General features: G+C 35.6%; 1 protein-coding gene across 1 annotated transcript in view; it reads right to left on the minus strand.

Annotated features, from left to right (window-relative positions):
- VWA8 (von Willebrand factor A domain containing 8) overlaps positions 1-25,054 on the minus strand; it is a 183,136-nt gene that overhangs the window by 109,800 nt on the left and 48,282 nt on the right. The window contains exons 10-19 of the mRNA XM_069009782.1: positions 22,415-22,546; positions 20,972-21,106; positions 20,814-20,891; positions 16,080-16,240; positions 14,812-14,925; positions 7,392-7,560; positions 7,021-7,098; positions 3,928-4,043; positions 2,858-2,964; positions 855-961 (exon numbers count right to left, since the gene is read on the minus strand). Of these exons, the coding sequence (XP_068865883.1) occupies positions 855-961; positions 2,858-2,964; positions 3,928-4,043; positions 7,021-7,098; positions 7,392-7,560; positions 14,812-14,925; positions 16,080-16,240; positions 20,814-20,891; positions 20,972-21,106; positions 22,415-22,546 (1,197 nt within the window). The remainder of the gene's footprint in view (positions 1-854; positions 962-2,857; positions 2,965-3,927; positions 4,044-7,020; positions 7,099-7,391; positions 7,561-14,811; positions 14,926-16,079; positions 16,241-20,813; positions 20,892-20,971; positions 21,107-22,414; positions 22,547-25,054) is intronic.

The raw sequence follows: 25,054 nt of genomic DNA on the forward strand, positions 1-25,054 counted from the left end.
GGACGTATCTTTTTCTCTGTTTTCAGTTTATTTCTGTAGCTTTTAGGTAATGAAGCACTGCACTAAACTCAAATCAAATTCATTCTCCAGCAGGTTTTTTTAAATGATCACTGCAACACTTGACTGACCAAAGTAGCAATACAGAAAATAAAAGCAGAATTCATTTAGAAATTGGAACATCTATCCTGACTGGTATTTGCTTGCTGTTTCCTTCAGCACTTAGCACTATAGCTATTCAAGGACAGATAGAGAAGAGCAGGTCATTCTCTGCAGCATTCTTAACAGAGATTCCCTAAATAAAATCCGAACACAGTTTTGTCTACAGTTTTCTGAAGCTATAAGCAAGAAGGTGGAAAAAGCAGTGCAGGTGTTAAGTGCTAGCACAACTCAGGATTTAATTTCCAACAGACACAAATTATGTGCTCTACCAAAATGGCAACACAACAAAATTTCACATGAAATGTTAGTAGGGGAAGATGAAGAAGTCTGTAATCTGTTCCCCTTGCATGGCCTGTCACCACCTTTAGGAGATGATACCTATGTAGGATAGTCTTTCTGGGGCAAAATTATAAGTGAGGTATGAAAAATGACTAGGAAAGGAAAAGTATGGAAAACCCATACCAGTCCTCTAAAAGCAAAGTATTTCACAAGATCACACTATCAGTGTTGCCTTTCAGTAGCAAAATATTCCAAAGGACACAAAATGCTATGAGAAAAATTTAAGACTAAAGAAACTACTTCAGAAATATATCCTTAAAATTTAGTTAGTACATTATTTACTACACATATGTGCATACCCATTAGTACACATTTAACAAAGTTTTGTAACTCAGAAGTCAGAGATTTGTACTTACTTGTGCATTTTCATAAAACAAAACATCTGGCACTTTCATTTTCTCGGCTGAGTTATAAATCGGCATGGTCACAGACCCTATCTTCAGAATCCCATTGTTTATTTCACCTAGTTGTTTTTCAGGAAACAAGCAAATGCATTTCTTACAACATGCTCTAAGCAGACATGCAATCAATACCCAACATGTGCAACTAACAATTTACAAATTTTAACAAGGCTCTGGTTTGCAGTAAGTGATTTCTATCTAAAGAAAGAGAACACTTAGAAGAGTATCCATTTATAAACGGTTGCATTACCATGAATTTGAATTCTCTTTAAAACTGTAAAGTGTATTACAATAAATGATTAAAAAGTGATCTTATGGAAAAGTACCATAAAAACCACCAGAAGCTGTGACCACTGCCTTGGTTTAATTTCACACTCTCATTGTAGTACTGGAACATCACCAATACTGTTAGGCTACATTTCCTCAATCCACAAGATTTCACACTTCCTTTCATTCTGTTGTCTTCCCCTGTCCCACTGTGGAGTGAGGTACAGGGGTGAGGTAACAAGTGGCTGTGTGGGTGTTCAACCAAGAGTGGAAGCACACCCACCACAACCATACAGAGCCACTGTGGATTCTCCCTTTCAGCACTGTGTAGTTGAAATATCCCTTAACTACAGCTCTGAGAGAAAAAGTACATTAGAAAAATTTCTTAGATCAAAAGAACCATAAATTCAGTCCTTAGGAAAATAACAACTAAGTGTAAATAATAACATATGCAATAAAAACAATCTTTTTTTTGGCTATTAATTTCTTAATCTAGCATGGTATAAAACTGAAAATACTCTTATTTCTAGACAGACGTTTTTAGCTGTTTGCCTTTACAGCATGAAACAGAGAAACACAGAAATTTCAAGGGATGTAGCCAGATTTTAAAAAAAAGTAAGCAGGTAGCATCACATAACTGGCAAGAGTATATATATATACAAAATGTAAATAAGAGACACAATAATACATAGATGGTTGCACATATATGTATATACGTATGGCTGCATATACATTTGTATATAGCTATATATACACATACTGCATATAATAGAAACTATATATCCATTAATATATGGGTATCTACATATATGCTTTTATATACACATACACCTAAATAAACACATAAAAATAGAATTCACATGAATTAAAACCAAAGATGTGTTTACCACTGCACTGTAAAAATACAGAAATCAAATACATCACAAAACTGGGAACAAATACACCGAAGAACAAGAGCAGAGATAACACTGGTGAGGCAGAGTAAAGGAAAAACGCAGTGAATGGAAAATGGCAAATTGCTCACAGTGTGCTGCCTGACAGAGGATATGAAAAGATATACAGCTAGCATGAAGGGAATCACGCAGGAATGAGAAAGTAGAAGTGAGAAAAATGGCAGAAGCAGAAATATATGCATAGCCCTGAAGGCTACTACAAATGAGTACAAGTTGGATAAGCCAAACAAACAAAGACCTGCTTGATAAAGGTGACATGCAACTACCACAGCAATTTAAAGAGAATAAAAAGAAGATAATAACAAAGAAATGTGTTCCAGAATGAAAGCAAATCATAACACAAGACTTTTACAAGAATCTCAAAAAATGGTTGATTTTAACAGGGGAGAGAAAGAAGCAATGGTAAAAAAACAGAACAGAGAAATGTTAAGATCAAACGAAGGCTGTAACTGTACAGAAGACTAGCTATCAGTGATGAAAAGAAATGAAAAAGCCTGAGACCATGGATCTTATAGACTGAGAAACATTTACACATGATGGAAAACAAAATTCCATGAGCTGGGAATTCAGCAGACAATACAGCATCCTGAGAGCAGCAATACATTCTGATGAAACAAAGTCAGAGATATAACTGAAGCAAATGACATTTAATTTTGAGGATAATTAATACACCTTTATACGTCCAGCAATCTAAATAACATTCATGCAGAGCAGGAAAAAAAGATAGCAGAAGCTTACATGTGTAATCCTTTTCCTCTAGTTTCTTTGTGTCATCTGGACTTGTTTCAATACCAGAATCCTGTAGATTTTTATGTAAAGCTGATCTGGCGAGGTTTGGTAAAAATCTAAAACAAGGGGAAAAATAGGGACATTTTATTTTAAGGGTTTTTTATTTTTAAAGTTTTCAGTATTTTCTGTAATCTAAAAATCTAAATCTAATGTAATCTGTAATCTAAAATCTAAAATGAAGATTCACTTGCACCTCCAAACCCTGAGCATCTATTCCTTTCACAAATAGCCTTCCACATTTCACCTATCCCTAAGGAGAGGAATTGAGCTTCTATCACAGGCAATGAACTACGCTTGTGGCTGTGCACTCATTTTAAAAGGCTTCAGTGTTATTAAATATTGCAATTGGGTTGTAATGTACGGTGGTTTAGAACTGGAGGCATGTAATGTCCTCACTTCATTGCAAGTAAGAGCTACAACAGAAACAATGGTTTTTTGGAAATACCCTTTCTCATTACTCAATTCACTAGGACCTCAGGCTCCAGAGAGAAAGAGAAAGCTCTGAGGTGTCTAGAACCAGGCCCTTCCAGTTTTCCAAACCTTTTGATCATAACAATTTGCTTTCTTTTGAAAAGAGGAAAAAACCCTGAAAAATCCCCAAACTACAAAAGCCCAAACAAACCAAAACCCACAAACAAAATCCCAAAGCAAACGAAGCCCTCATAACTTTTCTAGACAGAGCTTTTAGAACTGAAACCAAGTGTCCATGAAACATCAGTCAAACTACACATCAATATGGCTCTGCTTAGAGTGTTTGTAGACAGTGAAGCAATGCTGAAAACGGTGACCTAATTTATATAATGTAATGACCTATCTTCATAGAGATGGGAAAAGAGTACCAAGTCCTTTCTACTTACCTTCCAGGTTTGAGAATACCACAGGAATATTTTTTTAAAAATGACCAACTTCAAGGAGCAAGACAAAAATTGTATTATTTACTACAACACACTAAAAGCTACCTTGTGCTTTAGCAACTGACCAAGAAGCTCTTGAACTTCCACCAAAACTAGCAGTTCTACCTGGAAAGGCAGGCTTTATTAACAGCATCATAAAGGCTTTCATCTGGATACTGTGACAGTCGACGACAAATCCGCAAGAGTTGTCGAGTAGATAAAAACGAGGCCAGTGACTGTGCCTGTCAAAAAATACAGGGTAGTTTAATTATTTAATCCATGTGAGGGATTTAGATCGAACAAGTCAGGAAAAAAACATAATCCAAAAGGAATCATTTCAACTTTTCTCCTAATTCATAGATGCTTTGTGCCTTCTACAGCAACTCAAGCACTTTAATAGGCACCCTTGTAATTCTGTATTTTTTTTGCAGTAAGTCACTGTCATGGAAATTATTATGTCATCAAAAGATCAGCCTTAAAATATCACTTGATAACCAAAAGGAAGAAAAATAATCTGTGAACTGAATTTTATGTGCAATATAAACCGTAACATATTAATGTTAATACCAGCAATAACAAGCAGGTTAGCTACTGTGAAAGGATCAATGTGCTAAAAACTCATCTGCTCTTCACAAACTGAACATGAGCTCCACATGTAATGCTCTGGCAAAAGGTCTGGCAGGATTCTTAGATGTATAAACAAGACAACACTGGGCAGCAGTACGGAGATTTTATCACCTCTGCACACGCCTTCTGGGCAGGCCATTACTGGAACACTGTGTCCTTTGCTGTTGTCCACATGTTAAAACAAATGCTAAAAACTGAACATGATTAGCAAAGATTTACAGAAATTATTCAATGCTTGGGAAGGCAGACCTCAAAAAAACACAGCAAAATTAAAAAACCCAAACAAACAGAACCACAAAACAAGTGACCATGTATTTAAAGAAAGATCCAAAGACTGAGAAAGAAATCATTCTATAATTACATATACCGGATGAAGGTATCTAATACAAATAGGTTCCTTATTTTAGCAGGAAACACACAACAATGAGTGTGATCTGATAAGTCACGCCATGTTTTGCCCGGGTCAAGTGAAATATTTTAATTAGGTAATTTCAAAATGGTTTTTTTGGGTTTATATAAGTTTATGTAAGATTTCTAATTGCATTAAAATTACCTTAATATATTATGCTGTTTCAATTGGAAAAAAAAAAATCCTGACATTAGAAATCCAGGGGAAAAAATAGAGAAAAGCAACACTTCATGAATTTCAGACCCTTTTTTCCCTTTATTAATTTTTATGCATGAGAAATATCTTATCATCAATTCTTTCCCCTGAAAAACAGCCATTTTTACAAAAAGGCATTTAAATAAAAAAAATTAGTCACTTCTATTAAATAATGTAAAACTTCTCTCAAATTATGAGAAAGCAAAGAATAATACTTTTATGCATATCTGTGAGCTATGAGCAAGAATTATTTAGAATGGGCTAACCGAAAAGATTACTACTCCTGCTCCTCCTGCTTTCATTGACAGAAGATTGTGAAGCATCTTCTGAACAACCGCAGTTTACCACCCAGCACTGTGGACACTGTGATGTGAATAATGGCATTTCATGTGTTACTTCAACACCTACTCAGCCACGCCTGAAGCAACGGCAAGGGGCAAGGGTAAGTGCTCTATCCTTACTATCCATCAATAGGACCATTTAGGAAAAGTTTTATCACATCTTCTGAGTATCTGCAACTGGTAATTGAAAGTTTTGTCAACAAAATTTCCTCTCCTCTTACCTGATTTTTTTTTTAATATTGAACAGCTGTAAACTCAAAATTGTGTTAGTGGCAATTTTTTTAATAGATATTACAAAGCATCTAATTCAACAGGATCTTGATTGTGGTCTCCAGATTCTATTGTAAATCAAGCAAACAATTACAAAGATGCAGACAACGCCCACATGGTGAACAATCTACAGGTATTCTATTGTAACAAAATCACTTTAAACAATCGTTAATATTTCAGGATAATCTCTGTCAGAGGCTTATTTACTTAGACAACTCTATAAATAGCCTAACGTACATGAGGCACACATTTCATCTCTCTGCACAGGTGTGCTGTTCCCAACATGTCTCATGTCACTGCTGATCTACAAGAATCCTCCCTTAAGCCATACTGTGACTCACTTCTCATCCAGTATCACATAATTCATTTAGATATTTCAAAATTCTACAGATATCCACATATTTGGAAAGGATTTTTGTGATGCTCTATTCAGGCATGGTATGTCTCCAAGTACGTCAAAACCGATACATTTATACATTAGATGTAGGAAGCTCAATAGATAATTATAACAACTGTCTCAACAGTGTACCTAGAAATCAATTCTTTACTTACTTTTTTAAGCTCAAAAGAGCATAACAGCCTCTCTCAGCTTCTTAAATAGTAAAACTATAAAAACTATTACCAATGTTAAAATCATGAAAACTAAGGACAATGGATTAAATTTGCATACCAGTTAAACTGCTGGATTCCACTAAAAATGTTTTACATTTTTCTTACATCAAAAGCCTGCCGTGTTTTAGTTGCCATAGCAATGATTTCTTTTTCTTTTCACCATGATTTAACTCTATACTTTTTAAAGAATTCTGTGGTCACTTTGTTAGCAGAATTTATTTTTCTTGACATTACTTCTTTAACAGAATAGCCTATGGCAGTAATGCAGCCAGGAGTTCTGGAGCTTTCTCTTTTCTGAGTCTCTGCTGCTGCGCATTGTCATTTTATAACAAATACATAGCTCCTATTGCTCAAAAAGCTCCAATAATTTCAGCTACTGATTTTCCAATTACTAAAGCAAAGCAATTAAAAAATATCTGAATACGTCATTATATCCATACACATTCAAAAGGCACCTCAGCATGCTTCACTGTGAGCCATATACCTAAATCTACTGACAACATGTGTTCTGTTCTTGGTTCTCTGGGATTTGTGCAAATTCCTAAAAGCTTTACTTATGGAGATTCCAAGTACATACATCATAAATCAAAGAAGTTTATCGTATGCAGCACAGTAATTGCCAGCAGCAGTTTTCTGGGGCTGGTTTTCCAATTAGGCAGCCTTTGAAATACACTATAGCTTAGCAAGTTTCACCCAGCCTTTGTTAAGAAAAGTCACAGTAGGAGACAGTAAATTGAAAGAGAAAAAAGAAAAAAAGGGGCTCACAGTAGTATCATTTGTCTCCCGAAGCTTGTGTGTTACTGACAACAACTTTTCCACAGCAACACTGGGTACATTTGGAATCTGGTTGAAAGAAAACCAATGTTAATCTTACTGCAAGATATCCACGTTCCACATATGCAATAAGCATACAGTTGCCACAGTTGCTTTATGACAGAGTATTTTTTATTACAGTAACATTTAATATTAAAATAAGAATTATACCATTAAAAGATAAGCAGATATGCTGCTTTGATAAACTTTGAAAAATCAGCTCCTTTATGCTATACTGAAACAGCAATACATTTTTTATGTAGCAAATAATCCTATTCAGTAAGTATTAGCTGGTAAGTGCCTAAAATACTGAATGTACTTACCATTTGTTTGATAACTTCAATTTCTTCACTCTTGCTTAAAGATCGAACATTATGAAAGAGAAACAGTGTCAAAAACTCTGGACCCAGCCATTGTTGGGTACTACTTCCAATGACAGGAGGTTCTGCTAAGACCACTATTCTGAAAGAAGGATGGATAGGAAAGATAGATCTGCAAAAAAAAGATTTAAAAAATGCATTACCTGGCTTAAGCAAGGAATATCAGATTTAATTTTTACAATAGATGAAAAAAAGATAAATTATTGTACTGAAACATATGATAGTATATTCAGATCATTTGCAATGCAATTTTATTTTTTAAAAAAGACAAAGGCTGCATAATGCAACTTGAAATTCTATAACTTTACATGTTTTTAATGCTCAGAAGTGTACCCAAGTCTCTTCATCTGCAACAGGACCTGCATGCCTCAAGATGGAGAAATACCATCAACTAAGCTACAGTTTACTGTGTTGTATGTCTGAAAGGGGCACATCTTAGTCATTTATTGGACTTTTACAAGTGCTTTACCTAAAACTGGGTGTCTCAGAGGCAACTCAGGGAGAAAACAAGACCTACCAGAGCTGCAGTAATGAGTAACTTCTTTTACTGAATTAAACTGGTAGAAAGAATGACACTAGAGATTTGCCTAGATACTGTGAAGAGCTGAATTTAGTAACAGTTTAGAAACACTCCCTTACAGATGCTCTTTGTGGTCCTTGGATTAATATGTCTAATTTCATAACACTCCTGAAAGTTATGCTTCAAAGACCAAACCAGTCACTTCACCCCTGGCTCATTTTAGAGTCAGCATGAGGAGACAGGTCTCTCCTGTGGAGATTTACAAGATTTACAAGAACTTCAGAATTGCAATCCTGGCTCCTTAAATCAACCAAGCACAAAAGTCTAGCCACAAGCAGTAGTCTGTCCCCCTTATACTTTTTCAACACCCACAACCATATCTTCAAAGACTTCAGGGGACAGATCTCTATTTGCTTTCATTTTGCTTTGCCCTAAAATTTTTTCTAATACTGTTCTGAACTTCCGTTCTTCACCTTATCTGCCTCCACAGCTTCCTGTGAAAACACATGCACTGTTCCTGGTTGTAAAAGGGATTTTTATTATTATTGTTTTTTAAATCTTTATTGGACTGACCTGCTATCTTATATCAGTGTTTCCCAGTTCTCACTTTGGGATTTGGTAACTAATAGTCTTGACTCCACTGAAGACAACGGGAACTTGCAACACAAACTCAAATATACAACTTTTAGATGTGTATGTTAGGGAACTAAAAGACTGCTGCCATCGATTTTGATATCTTTGCCTTCTTTGCATCTTTTGTATCCCTTATCTGTGTAATATTTTCACCTCTGACTGGGCACTCATTGGAACTCATTAATCAGCATACCTGCATGATAACAGCATCACACAGAATCACAGAATAGTCTGAGCTGAAAGCAATCCAGGATCATCAAGTCCAACTCTTAAGTAGGTGACCCATACAGAGATCAGACCTGTGATCTTGGTGTTATTAGCACCATGCTTTGACCAACTGAGATGATCTCCAGAAGCAGCAGAAACAATGGAGTAACATGTCAGATGCAAAAGCCAGACAAATTTTGTGCAAGGAGGGCCTGTTTTCATTAACTGATTTTACAGTACTCTTATTAAAATAGAGGATGATTATTTGGAAAAAGCAAGTGAAATTTGCTTAGGCAATTTATATTGCTGTTACCATGTCATTTTCCATAAAAATTACTGAAGACATAAATTGACAAACCAACTGCACAGTTGGCTCATCTGTTCATCACAATATACCTGTGATACAACAGGGCAATTACAGCAGTCTCTTGTAGCAAAGCAAACAAAGGCAGTGGCATGAGTTATTCTCAGCTGAAAGTCATAAGCCTAGAAGCTACTCCCTGATTGATAAAAATAGAAATAGATGTCTGAAAACATCACATGAAAGAGGAACCAATGGGAATGTCATTGTCACTAAGCATAAAAGAAGATCAGAGAACATTAGCCAACTTTATTACAGAAGAAAACATTTCCTAGATTGGATGAATACATATACTTTCAGACTTACCTTCCCTTACATTACTAAGCAAAAAAGCAACCCTCCTCCAGAAACCCATCAAATTCTGGCCCTTCTGCAATACCGTAAGAGAACACAAGAAGGAATCAACTTTTCTGGTGAAGGAATCGTATCTCTTTTGTATCATTCCTGGTAAAGGAATCGCATTTCTTTTTTATCACCTTGCAGTCACTGCCCTCAAAGGGCATGGTGAGAACAGCCAGGGAGGGCACGGAAAGAAGCGGCAGGAGAGGAGATGCAAAGTCAGGGCAAGCTAACGTGGTGATACCAGTTAAACTCACTGACCTATTCTCTAGACTTGGACAACATCACTGCTATAGGTTTCCAGGTTGTAAACATGAATAAAACTATTTCAAAAACCTATTGCTTGGACTGATGTTTGCAGTGCTGAAAATGTCCAGGCTAAGTGTATTATTAAGCAAATACCATAAATTACTCAGTTCTGCAGTGCTCTGTAAGTTCCCATCTTCCATCAGCACAATTGAAGAGCTTCAAAGTTGTTCCATCACATTACAGACCAAGTCTCCTACATGGAGCTGTACTTTATAGAAATCTTTGACATGACAAGAAATCTTGTGGGGTTTACAGATGAAGTAAGTGTATCTTGTTAAAAACTTGGCATCTTTTAAATTAATGAGCGGTGGGAAGATTTGACGTTAATTGATTCATGCAAAGAGTCTCTATCCTTCTCTCTATTAAACATTTACTGACAACACAGGCAGCAAGGCACCCTCCTAATAAAATCAGTGTCCTTTTGACATCACTGTTTAATTTCAGCCAAGGTTTAGCACCATTGCTCTTACAAAGAAAATCACACACAGTGTGTTCAGGGTGATTTTAGGGAAAGATTTTCTTGTTATTGACCATGATTCTGAGCAATTGAATCTTCTCATCAAAAAATAAAATAAAATGCAGAATTGCATTTCTAATGCCACTTTGCAAGACCAAACTATTTTTGGTTGTCCCTTCCTATAACATGATTTAATAAATCTCATTTTCTATCAAATTTTGTAAGTTAGTAATTATAATAATTATAATGTAATTATATGTAAGTTAGTAATTATAATAACTAGGACCAAAATGACTTATTGTTATTTTCTTACTGCTTCTTTTAAATTTCACCACAGTCTAAAATTAACAGATGACTTTATCTTAAAATTCACTAAACTGGAAAAAAGCCAAACCCCTAAACAACAAATGAAGTAAAAGCTAAAAAATGTAAGCAATTAAAAATTCTATTGCTTGATGAATTCACTCCCTGCCACAATTCATATTTGTCTCATCTACTGTATATTCCCTTTCAACCTAATCACATGGAAAATAATCCTGTCTGCAAGGCATTAAAATCTCCCATGCATTATGAGAGACTTCTTTTAGTTTTTGAACTATCCTATTATGTACCTACTCCTAGATTTTCCTGTAATAGTTGCCTTTCTGCTCACCACACCAAGACCTTAGCCTCTGTGTGTGTTGTGGGGGGTATATCCACACAAACAGATTAAATACTGCATCCTGAGACAAACAAACACTTGGCTGCTTGATTTGTAAAGGCTGTGTGCTACTTCTACAGTATCTGTCTCGGTGAAGAAATGGATGATTACAGAAGAAATTCTATGCAGAAATCTTGGATATGCACAGTACTTGGACACACTTTCTCTTATTCTCTGAACTTGTTCAGGGAAATGAATCATGCAACCATTAAATGAATAAAGTATCAGCAGCTATAATTTCCTTCTATGTAAAATATCTTTAAGGACCATCTGTCACTATCTCAAGGGCAGCTTTTTTTCTTTTCCTCAAACTCATAAACATGAATTGTTGGTTTCCTCAAAGGAACGAATGTGCTCTTTCTACGACCACTCGCTAACTTAGTGTAGTGGTTTGGTCCAAAATACTCATTACTATTTACCTTCACAGCCAACCTGGCACAATAAAGAATATAAGAAAAAGGACTCTGTGGCCACCACTAGTTACCTTGTAGCTTAGAGATTTTCAGCAGGCCAAGGAGTATCCCAAAATGTCCCAAGGGCAATGCACTGCTTGCACTTGTCACTCCTGAGAGAGCTATTGTACCCACCAGCCTGAAACCCTTCTTAGAAAAATGCAATTTTTTCTACAGATGTAGAAATCTAATGAAATAATCACAAACATATTATTCAATGACAATAATTAACATCCTTTAAAATCAGAATATACTTTATTACCTCTTACAAAAGCAATAAAACTTTGAAAGGTTGTCAAAAATATAACTTATGAATAACAGTGCTCTAAACTGCAAAAACTGAAAACAATCTGAAAACCAAACCATACTTTCCTCTTTGTCCAGCACTTCTAATAACACCATCATGTTTTAAGCATATTCACATTCTCTACTGCAATACTATTTGCATTTGTACACAGAGCCACATGATTTCTCCAGATCACAGTGTGATTTGAAATACCATCCCTTTAGTAAAAAAACCCAAGCAAACCTCTTGATCCTCCTCTTTTTTCTCCCCTACTACACATATGAGTATTGTGACTACTGGAGCACTAAAAATTAAAGATACTAAAACTGCAGGAACACATTAATATTCCCTTACTGGAAAATTAGGTAAACTTAATGTGTCACGCAAACATTGCAGATTCAGTCCCAACAAAGTTGGGAATGACATCATATATTCACAGGTCTGACAAAGAGCAGTCATACTGGATTACTTCAGTCAAATCCAGCAAATTAGGATAAGTAAAGCTGTGTTTTCATCTTCGTCTAACATCAGAAATCCAGCTAAGGCCACTAGCCACAGTCACTGACATACAGCAAGAGAGATGTCTCTCATCAATATGGAAAGCATCTCCTAGTTATGATTTAGGTAAGAATTTGCCCAACCAATCTGCTAATAAATTCATGTTACAACATACTCTATGTAACTCCTCCACAGACAACATATTGCAGGCAAAGGAGGAATGGTTAGCACTGTCGTGATTAAAATCTGTGATTAAATCAGCTGTCAGTATCTCAGATGCAATTTAATGCTGGGTTCTGCAACACTGGAAGGTACTGAAGTTTGCAGTGACTGGTAACCACTGCTGAAAGGGATTAATAGCAAGAAGGAATACAGTCCTGGAATCAAACAGCAATTATTGACATCACATCCTGGAGTCAGTTAAAAGGTAATGATGTTTTCAGATTATGGAAGGCACCAAAACCAGGACGAGGTCCTGAAACACTTTCAGTTCCTCAAGGGCTGATGAGAACAGTACCCTCTCTATAGAGGAGTTGTCCAGTGATGCCAAAGAAGCCCAAAGCCAAAATCAAAGAAGTAGTTACATGTTTGCATTACTTTAACCTAGGTATTTTAATAAGTCAGTACAGAAAACATGGGCAGACTGAACATTTCACCTAGGAGAAGGTAAGATTCTCAGTCAAATGGACTTCAGATAATTCAGGAGCTAGAATTCTCATTTGCATCCAAGATGGTGCTAGATGGTCACACTGAGCTTCTACATATAAAAATGCTTACACAATGGGGTATCTAAGACCAAGTACTAATCAGAAATGCATTCTTGTCCAATACAACAGACATCCTTGACTTATGGATTAGAGGGTGAAAGCTCACTGTCAGTCAAACAGATAATTAGGAGCTTATCAACTCACAAAACACTATACTGCAAAATATCAATGTGGATAGGTAAAAGCAGTACATTGAGATCTGAAGGAAATAGAGACAGCCTTTCAAGGAAAGCCAAAAAGCCCCCAATTTTTGGAGCCTCCAAAGTAGCCAAAAGCAATGCACAATTACCACTGAACAGCTGAACCAAAAGGTTACTCAATGAGACTGAAAGGGAGGAAAGTACATACCGAGGTGATACAGAAAGGAGAAGGGTCTGCAGAACAATCATTAAAGAAGACAGCTTGGACAGTGCTCATGCTCTAACAGATAATGAAGATTAAAGGGACTCCACTGCCAAAACAGCCATTGTTAGAACAAAAAAGGAGGTGCAGGATCCAGATGTAAATCTCTATTCTTGTGAGAGAGATTTGATCCACTATGAGTGGCAGCTCTGAAAAGGAATGTGTGATGAACTGTCCAGGTTTTTGGAGTATAATGGCAATAAACTACAGGGTAAACAGCTACAGCCACTGCCTGAAAGCACCTTGGACAAGACCATGAACATGGAGATTGGCACAACAGAAGTATTTCATAGTACAAAGCCCGATGCAGACTTGGGACACCATCCCAGATGGGCCCTTGGAGATTTTTGCTGCTCTTTTTAAAGTCTGTGCTTAATAATCCTGATAAACAGAACTTCCCTGATATATAGTTCTTCGCTCAAATAAAACAAATGCAGGAAATGACCATCTAGCAAGGTATATGGCCTCAGCAGAGTGGATAGAATTTACAACAAATGAGTTAGGTTTTTTTGTTGGTTTTGTGGGGCATCTCTTGCCCTTTTTTTTTTTATCTTTAACCCACTGTATTTTGATCAAAAAGTGAACCAGAAATATGGAAACAACTAGACAGTAAAAGAAAAGCAGCTTTTCTAAAGGGGGGGCTATAAAGGTCAAAGAAAAAAATCAGATTCAGTGAGACAATTGAGAGAAAACATGTGGCACATCATGAACGCACCCCTGCTATAACCTATCACTCTTTTCAGAGAGTGGATCCATTTCAGAATCATAATATGTTTAGCTCCTTATATATTACTGAATATTAGACTGTGTTTGCTCTGAGACACAATCAACAATATCCCTCCCATTAATGAAAATTGGTCAGCATTGTTTGACCATGTATCATATATGGCCTCAGAGGACTAGGAAACACTTCCATCTGTGGAATGTTTTTAGCAGACAAGTAGAAGTAAAGGAACAAAAAGAATAAGCATAATGGGTCCCAACCCATCCTTAGGATTTCCTGCCCCATATTAGCTGTAAATTAAATACCAGCTTTCTAGCTCATGAGGCAAAAGAAAGTAACAACTAGTATTTAACTTCAATTTAGCTTTATTTTCCAAGACTTTTATTAAAACGTTCCAAAAATTAAGTATCATATAGCTTTAGATCTATTTTTGTATCTACTTATAATTTCTCCTCAATTTCTAACTCCTTCTCTTAAAGGATATTGAATGTTTTCATTTTACTTCAAGCACTCTAAACAGGATATAATTTTGCCATACCACAAAAAGAAATAGAGCTCAGGAGGAACCTGATGTTTAAAAGATGTTTCTCTTAGCAATTAGAAGGCATCAATTAAATAGGAAAGCATTTTTCAGGTTTTTTTTATTAGAAAAAAAAAAAGAAAAAATTGAAATGCTGTTTCATTATATTGTTGTAGCTGACACATTACCTTTCCTGTAGTTTCTCATCAGAGAGCTGTAATTCTTCTTTTAGGTTTTGGTATCTATCTTCCCTTAACAATCTGGTGCCATCATAGAGAGTCAGTTCTCTGTCATGTATTAGCCTGAAAATAAAGAATAAGCTCTATCTAGCCTTTGATTAATTTTTAAAACACTTATAACAACTAAAGGCTTTTTTTAAACCTATCTCAGTTAACACGGGCCACAGTAAAAAGAAAAAAATGATACTAACTCAAGGTGCATCCATGCATGGAGGTAAAACAATATAAGTAAGTTTTAGCACAGAGTCAGTCAACTTAGTTTAAATCCATACAGTAAGAATACGAAAAAAAAAAATCTGTCTTACCAGTGGAGTGTGCATAAATGACATGAAACAGCTTTTTAGTTATGCTTGTACCAAGTAATATACTTTTATTTCTTGAAGGACTATCTTTCAGCTGACTTTAATGATTAACATACATACAGACCCAGCTTTTATTTTGTGATATGCAGAAGTTGATTATTCACAATGCATGCACATGTCAGAACTAAAAATCAGAAGGGAAAGCTAAACATATGAAAAGGCAAAACCACAGGCAAGTGTAATTCTCTGTTCTGTCCTTCTGCATATATATATATAATAAGACAAAGCAGAAAATGCTTTTGCTACAACCTGCTTTTAAAGCTCACAATGTCGTTTAGTTTGCAAAAGGCAGTACATGATGCATGCAAATAAAATAGCATAAAAATTTGACCTGAAGTATAATTATTAACATAGTATTTGCTATTATTGTGTTCTGCAAAATTTAATTTATTTTTTATTGAATTATGAAATAATGTTTAGAAAGAGTTCTTTGCAATCAATATAAAATATGCTGTGTAACATACTTCATAACATGCTTGTTTAGAAGCAGAATGCACTCAAAGTATTTAAAATGTTTTCTGACATCCTGAATTTTTAAATTGTTGCACAAATATTACTTATTTTTAGATTTCATAATTTTAGAATAAAATCTAGCTAATTCCAAAATTCAGACTTAGACTCTAAATTTACAACAGGCTGAAATTTCCTGTATTATTTTAGGCTTACAATAAAATCAAAGAATTGTTTCTTCTTTTAAGTAAAAAAAATGAGCACTACATATTCTACGAAACCTCAATGCTCAGCTTGATCTTTACAGTATTCTTGAAGTTCACCAGCAGGAGCTTAAGGTCTCAGTATGCATGCACTCAATGCACACATCACGTGCACCCAACCCATCCACGCTGCCATGCTGACCTTTGGAGTACAGCCAGAGTGCCGGGGTTGATGCGATGGATGCCGTCGAGAAGAACAAGCTTTCCTTCCAGAGCTGCAGTGACCAGTGGCGACGGTCTCCAAGCAGTGTCTCCATTTGGAAGCGTGTACCTTTGCTGTAGCAAATCTCTAGCTGTCATATCCTGGAAGTATCATCAGAAGAATGTATTTATGATCCATTTTCTTAATTTATGAGTACACGCTTTCTCCTTATAAAACTGCATTCCGTTCTTCCCAAGAATATTAGGAAGGTTAGCAGGAAATCCTCAATTACTTTTCCAAAGAGTATTAGAAATACACACACAAATCTACTCACAAAATGTTTAATAGCTAGTCTTTGGAAGTTCTAGACTTGTCAATATCACCTCTTTGAAACAAGAACAAAAGCCTTTCTCCCCTCTGCCCCTTTAAAAAAACACAAGCAAATGACAACTTGTACACAGCCCTGTGTACAGAAGGGGGCAGCAATTTACACCTGGAGCAAACAAGAATAATTTCTTTCATATGGAAGCCACCTGAAAGAGCAAAAATTTCATGATTAATCTTGAACACAAACCAGCATGACATTCAACCTCTCAGCAGGAAAATGCAGTGGAACCATCAGAGAATAACGATCAGGGTAATAAAGAAGCCTGTAACACAGAATTTATCAAAAATACATAGCCTATCACAAAATAATGCTGAAGGAATAAAACAAAACCAAAACCAACATCTAGCATATCCTCCAGCACACATATTCTAGATGTTCCATTACAACAGGTAAGCACTAGAGAAACAAAGATGTAATAGTAATTTTGTGACCTGGAAGACTAAATTCCTTCCTCGGGCTGTGCTGCGAACACAACCGAAAATCAAATAAAAACATATTTTCTATTGTAACTGTAGCTTTTGCATACGTCCCTTTCACAACTATAAACCCTTTGAACTTTAAAGAATAAAAATAGAAACATTACATCATATGGCCTGAACCATTTCCTTTTTCTACATTTCCTTAAAAGACCTAAAATAACAGGACAAAGCCTGGTTCCTTCAGTGTTTCCACATTTGTCTAATTTAAAGTCTCACATTCAAATCCACAAAACCATACCATATTTTTATTGTTGCATTTCTGTTGTTTTACTGCTGTGTTCACTCTTTCCTATTTTATTAATGAATTAGACGTGAAACATTTTTATAAAAGACAGAGAAAAATGTGGGTTTAGGACTTGCTTAAGAACTGTGCATTCAGCAGCTAGTAAATGCCATAATGAATATTTAACTAACACACCTTTTGATAATTCATCTCAAGAGAAATGAAACAACACACAGTATGAATTGACTGGGTGTGCTATACAGCATGTCCATCTTTAATTCCAACTATGAGAACCATGCATTAATTTTCTGCAGATAAACTCAGAGGAGTATTTTGTGCAAAATGTTTTCTGATATGTAACACTGTGGTTTAAATGGTTGAATGAGATTCAATTTAGGGATGATTAAATAGGAATACCATTGCTAACACCTGCACAGTTTTTGTAAGGAACTTATTTTATGGCTAAATACCTGACCAGTGATTTATTGTTTCTATTTTTTTACTTTAACCTAATTTTTAATAAATTTTATTCAAATAATTTAATATATGATATCAAAACTAATGTTATAATACTCCCTTTGGAGGGGAAGTAACTGAAGTATAAGAATTAATTATTCCTCTTATTTTGGACAAAGCAATGGCAACAATATATTGCCTTGTGAAACAAAGGTTATTTTCATTTGTAAGTCATTATAACTTACGTGTTTAATGTTTCATTGTTTATTTTCTAGAGAAGTTTTGTATACAGGAAAAAAAAAAGACTTTAGGAGAAAAAACAAGTAGGATAACTTCTGTTCCACTCCCTTTAACAGCTATATCAACACAAGCCTCCAACCTAGTCATTTTTCATGGCTTGTAGTACTAATCATGTTCTTGGCAATTATGAGGTGAAGAATCTATGTTTCCTGCGTTTCATGCCAATTTGGACTCATCATTTGTTAGTATTTCTCCAATAAAAAACTGGAAGCATTTGGTAAAGAAAAATTATGAGGTCAGGCAAAAAAAAAAAAAAAAGTCCTAGAAACAAAAACATCACAGTACACAAACACCAGTGATGTGCTTACAAAACTGTTTTTGCTAGGGAAGAAGAGGAGCAAGTTGCTGGAAAACTTGTAACATCACTTTGACTGTTACTTTTTTTCCCCCTCTGAAACTCTAGGGGGAGAAAATATTTTATTTTAAGCAATTTGAACTAAAAGTTCCCTAGCTACAGTCCACAAAGCACTAGCTGGCTGCTGCTTCTCATTTGCTGTTGCTTAACTGCATTAAGAGACAACTTAAAAACAAACCTTTCCTAATCAGGATGAGTTTCCTTTCTCAGCAATTTACCTACATGGAACTGCATATAATGAGAAATCCGTATAATGATGTCAGATATCACAACAGAGACAGGAACTATTCTCTCAGCCAACTATTAGGATAAGAGATGATATATGTTCCAAAAGGTTTGCTATATGTAAATTTGATTTTCATCTCACAACATAAAAGCTTTTGGAGTTGTTTTTTCTGTGAAATCAATTTAGAGAGATACACCTTTTCACACTATTCAAGTCCTTAAATCAACTTCAGTTCCAAAGAATGATGAAGCAAATATTAAAAGCAAAGACTACATACACATTAAAAAACCCAAGATCTCATTTCTTCAGTGAGCCCAAGGAGAAACAGTGCTATTGCTGCAGACCAAAGGGAAGTGTCCCTCTACTCATTTTTCTGCCTGCAGAAATTACCAGAAAATAAATATGAACCATAGAACAAAGAAAAACCTCCTTAATTTTAGAAATGGATGGCCGTATGATGTCTCTCTGAAAAAAACAGAACACACTTTTTTGAACCAAAGTCAAAAAAAATGCTAAATTTACAGCATTTTCAAACTTTTCATAGTCTTCACTGCTGAACTAGTGTATGAATTTAACATTTGTTCTGTCATTAAATTATCCTATTACTTTGTTATGCAAAGCCCTGATATGTTATTATATATTATAAGAAAAACAAATGCATTCTAAAATTCTATTTATAGCTCAGCTACATTTAATAATATTTTTATATACTGCTTTTTTAAGAAGTTTTGAGTTTATGTAACACATTTTACATTAAGGAAACATTTCTATGTATAGATATATATGTGGATCTTACCCAGGCTTGGCTACACAGGAATTTACAGAGAATAAGCAGCTCTCAGCCATTTACTTGCTTTTTTGATACTGTTTGATATCACCAAAAGCCTTTCTATAAAATCCCTTTGCCCTTTGAGCTTGATCAAACCCTGGTGAAACCAAAGGAAAGGTTCACTTCAGTGGGAAATACCTCAAATCCTTTCCTAGATTTTATTTTTATAGGAATTACAGATCCCTTTGAAAGAAAGATGTTTACTAAATAATAGTTCCATTGTCAGCTCTGCTCATGTGCCTCAAAAAATGAAGCCTTCTGCTCATATTCATCAAAGCCATACTAATTAAAGGTAGGAAGTTGAGAAACAGCGGCCACATTTTTAACCAAATAGGTATCTAATTTTGCTGGTGAATACCCAATATTTTATTGTGTGCACCAATACAAGGGTTAGGGTGTGCTTGCCCTTGAGCAGGTTTGTCAAGTTGCAGAAGTTATTTTTCTGGGATGAATTAAAACTATGTTTACAGTGACAAGTACAGAGAGAAGTATGCAGAGTAGCTGGACACATAGCTCTGGCTCAGAAACTATATGCTTATTTTAATAGACCACTATACAAAAGATAATATGCACTGCTGGAAATCCAGGTATATTACTATGAACATGACATTACACTGATGAGGATATGTAGCCCTGGAACCCAAATCTGCTCACACTCAGCCACATTAAAGCATAAGAAAAGGGCAGAAGTCATCTGTCTGACTCCAGTTTTGCAGACAGAGTTTCAAAGTCTTCACCCTTATCAGCTGAAGCCATATCGGGGGAAGGAAAAGCAGTGGGATCCTGTCTGGAGAGGTTCTCTACAGTGCAGGAAAACATAAAATGGATTGTCTTTTTACATCATCATCACTATTTCTCTTTTCTATTTTCCTCTCACTTCTTCAACCATTCAACCTCACCACCCATCTCTACCAGTGTTTCTCCCCACATGCCAGTATACTTTTAAATAAGATGCTGCTGCCATTTCTTCCTTTGGACGTCTCCATGTCGTCTGGGAAAAATTTAAAGCAGAAAAGGGGTGGAAGAAAGAGACCAGTATATTGCATTAAACCTGATGCTAATGTTTCCCTGCAGCTTCGACAATTATCACTTACAACAATAAATCCTGTTATGTTTGGGTTTTTTTGACCCATAAAGTCATAGGAGACTCTTGACTTCATATTTTATTTAAGCCCTTTCATCCCTCAGGGTTATGGAGAAAATCTTACACATGTGATCTCTGTGTGAAAAGCTAGCAAATTAATTAATTCTATTTTTAAATCTTGTAATTTTTCAGCTTATGCCATGAGGTTAAAGTGTACTACAACCTAAGACAGACAATTCTTGCCAAACGTACCGAGTGACCACTAGCTATGGCAGTGCTGTTAAGCTTCACAGAGCTTGGGGTTTGCAAAAACACCCAACACTTTTAGTGCTGTGAGAAATTCTCTATTTGAGATCATATTTAAAGCATGATCATCAGCAGATAGTTTCCTTACCTGGTATAGCATGATAGGTTCTATGCTGTATCCCAGTATATCAGCAAACTCCTTTGCAATAACTGTTTTGCCACAGCCCTAAAAAGTTAAAAAATATTGATTAGATTAAATTCTACAGATCATGGGGAAGAAGGGAGAACAGAAATTTAAATTCTTACTTTTCCTCCAATTAAACACATATCTTTAACCATATGGGATTGCATCATTTCTGCCAACAGTTGATTATGGCTGGAAGTCCTTATGAAAGTATCTGATCGAGAATGATTTTTTAACATTCCAGTTCCAGCTGGAACCTGTAAGGGAAAAAAAGTAAATCAAAATGCTAAATAAGCTATACTGTGATAACTCTAGGCTTTGTGTGGACTAGGTTATACTTGTCCAAAACTACTGTAATATTTTGCTGATAATTGTCATCCATCAAACTTGAAACTGTCGCTGTCACAAAATTAAATCAACTAATTTATAACAGAAAAACTCCTTCACATCTCCTTCACCCACTCTTCATGAAAAAAATAAAGAAAATGTGAATCAATACAATTACAGCATTGGGGTATGCAAAGAACTTCAAGCTGTTCATGCAAGAGACAAATAAAAAGTTGCCAATACTCACTGCTCATCAGAGAAACATGGAAGAGATAGAGCAATTAGTATTGTGAAAATCTGACCCAAACTTTGGAGAGTTTGAATTGTTCGCCACGTTAAGGCACATGCTCTGTATTTCCACTTCCTGCTCTAGTCTGGGAGCATCTGTTTCATCTGCAAACTTCTTATGCCCTCCTGTTCCCAGAGATATTCTGCAGAAGTACTTCCAGAAGGTATCCCCTACGCGTCCAGTGAAACCAAAAATCTTTGCCTCAGGAAAGAACTGAATCAAGTTCCTACACACTCAACTTTTCCTGAAAAGTTCCCATTTGCTGTTGTTCTCCTCTTCACTTTGACATGGTACAAACTCTCTGAGGACATTCCTTACCAATGTTATTATAATCTCTCTGACTCCCACTAATTCACCTTCTTTACAGACTCTCTAGACTCTCCAAATTCAACATTAACTTCATATTCTCAGATCAGCATCTGTTTCCTGAGTAAGAACTTATTTCACCACCTAGCAGGTCATAAACTTCATTGGAAGAAACTCAAACTAATCATAGTTGATGTGATTACTTTGTTCCATTTTCCCAACATCCTGTGTCGGAACATTACCAAGCACTCATTAGATTTTATTTGAAGTGTAAACAAAGACAGACTATTGTTTTTACAAAAAGAAAAAGGGAAAGCAGAATTAAGAGCATCATAAGTACTCTCTGCTATTCTAATCCAATAAAACAGAAAAAGAAATTGAAAGGCTTTTTTTTCATCCAAACTGTAATGACTCACATGGAAGAAACTATGAGTTTATCTAGAAATAAAATCATGCATATCCATAAACTAATATTCCAGTATCTAAATGTGTCTCCAATAAATACCATGTGTTACTCTACCAAAAAAAATTGCTCAGTGCAAATGACTTTTAGTATCAAGTGTAAGTGTCAAATTCTTCAAGAGACGAAAACAAGTTAGTGATTTTTAAAAACATATATTTTGATGAATTTATAAATTCATACCTGGAATGTCACTTCTTTTTCACCAATTTGGACAGTTACATCAGCCTTGAAGCATTTGTTTCCATGTGCTCTTTCTACTTTAGTAATCTTCCTGGGAAACAAGTGTTTTTCTGAATCTTGAAGCTCAAAGCGCTGCAGAATTCAGAGGTGATGACATTAATTATTAAATACAACTTTCTGGTTTTTAAAACTGTTCCTTCTAAAACAATGCCAGAAGCATATTCATGACTAAATGCTTATGAAGTCCTAAATCCATTTACTTTATTTAAACTTTTACTTCAGATATCTGTGTTCACGTTCTTGATGGCCTATACATTTTACATTTAAAGCCAAAGCAGAGAGATTGTATACCAGCTACTTACTCAGACTGTAGTGACAGATGTAAAGTGAAAATGTCACATGGTGACTTTGCCAAATCTTAGCCTGACAGTCCAAAATAACATGAGAAATGAACCATAGCCTTCAGCATGTGTAATAATAGATCACCTATCTCTGCAGGTCATTATAACCAACTGCAGATCCAAACGTTTGACAACCAATAAAAATAATCAGAAAAATTGGGTTTACTTAGCTTCCTACTGCCTTATACTAGGTAAATTGAGGACAACCTGTACAAAATAAGCCTTCAGCATGTTCTGGGTATGTCAAGGACATGAAACAGGACAAATGTTTTCTCAATCCTTTTTTGAGCATTATACTCTTTATTTCTGCTGTACATGGAAAGCACAAAAAACATTTAAAAATGTTCAGGAAGGAGAGTCACGCTCAGGAAGGAGAGTCATATTGGGGTTATGCACAAAAAAAGCTAATAACTGAAACTACTGAAATCGTAGAGCCATTTTATTCAACAGAGTGAAACTCGAGTAAAGAGAAAAAGGAATACTGTCCAACTCCTTAGAATTCCTAGAAAACAGAGTTTTTTAAACAGAAGTCATTAATGAAAACAACTCTTAAAAGGCATGTATTATTATTACTACTAGGATTCATAGCACTGCCTATTGAAATTTAGAAAGAAAACTGAGATGGATTTTTACGAAAGCTTGTGCTCTTCATCACTTTGTAAATTTCCATTCTGGAAAAAAAGCCTACAAAAATATTATGTTTAAACACGTATTTAAGATAATGTGCTTTAGTTAAGGGCTGCACCAAATTATATTCTTATTGAAACAGCTGAGTCTGCTTCAGATACTATTAAATTTTTAAACAAGAGAGGGCAGGAATGCCTACTGAGTACTGTCTCCAAGTATGATTCTAAGAAACACTCCAACTATGATTCTGTGAAAGCAACTACCAAATGTCCTCACTCTTATCTTCATTAGTAAATTGCAATATCCTTACTAAGTTAATGGCATTTTGGATAGAGTCAAGGGTGATTATACACAAAATTGCTAACTGCTTGTACACTAAAATCCCTTACCAACAAGAGAAAATAACTGTGAGTGAGCAAGATTATCTGGACCAGCAGACCCTGGATACTGCGTAACAAAGATTTGAAGACAGCAACAGCAGAACTTGTACACAAAAGGATTTTAAAATTTCTAAGGTCCTTTTTTGTTTGGTTGAGGTTTTTGGTTTTAGTGGGTTTTTTTTTGTTTGGTCTTTGTTGTCGTTGAGGGTTCTGTAGCCTTTTAGACATTAAGTCAGGACAGTGAAAGAGGAATGTCTATGTGCATATTGTTACTGAATTTACGCAACTTAAATTCATCTAACTGAATTTGAATTTATCACATGTAATCACATAGATGCTGCTGAACCAAATGCTCTAGTAATTAAATGACCTCACATCTCTAGTAATTACCACACTTACACCTGAACAGGAGCAGCAAACAAAACTGCCTGTGGCTTTCAGAGCAAAACAGATCTCTTTGATGCAGTTCTTCATTTAGAATTATGATAGGCAAATATGGAATCAGAGTGGCATGAAATGGGTGTACAACACACTGAACACTTCTGCTGAGCCAGAAACAACTTCCTCTATAAAATGTTCAAGCTGATAGCTGCAAAGGAAAAAATATTTGTGGTTTGAGAGAACAACTACTGAACACATTCAGTATCAAAAAGTTTGGGAGATACTTGTAGAGCCAGAAGCAGGCAGCCTCATTGACTCAGACGAAAGCAAAAAGAATAGACCAGCCGCCAAAAACCACGGAAGTGGTTTGGCAGTTCATAAACATCAGGCCACGTTCTGCGTGCCTAGAAACATGTGAGAAAAGGTGAAATGTAAAAGTTGGAAACAAAAGGAAGAGGAATTCTGACCACTTGGAAGCATCTAATGATCAGTAATATCTCAAAATGGAAAATGCAAAGAATACACCAGTAATCCAGCTGGTGAAAGGAACAGAGAGCTTAAATGAGCCATAGTTGCAGATGACCACTTAGCTGAACCTACAATGCAGTCAGGCTATTCAAAAGAGACATCAAAAGGCTGGAAGATTCTCTGCATGGGAAGGAAAAAGAATTTTTCAAAGAAGAAGAGGACTGAACTGTTTCACAAGGAGCAAAACATGAACTGCAAGTACAAGATGGGACGGATTGATAGAAGAAGTCTGACAGATTCCACTACAATGGTATGTATTGGCACTAAGAGTATCTATTAATGCAAAACCCCAAAGATTATGAAATACTTTGGAAGGAATAAGA

Source organism: Aphelocoma coerulescens, chromosome 1, assembly GCF_041296385.1.
Source record: "Aphelocoma coerulescens isolate FSJ_1873_10779 chromosome 1, UR_Acoe_1.0, whole genome shotgun sequence".
Classification (NCBI taxonomy): Eukaryota; Metazoa; Chordata; class Aves; order Passeriformes; family Corvidae; genus Aphelocoma; species Aphelocoma coerulescens.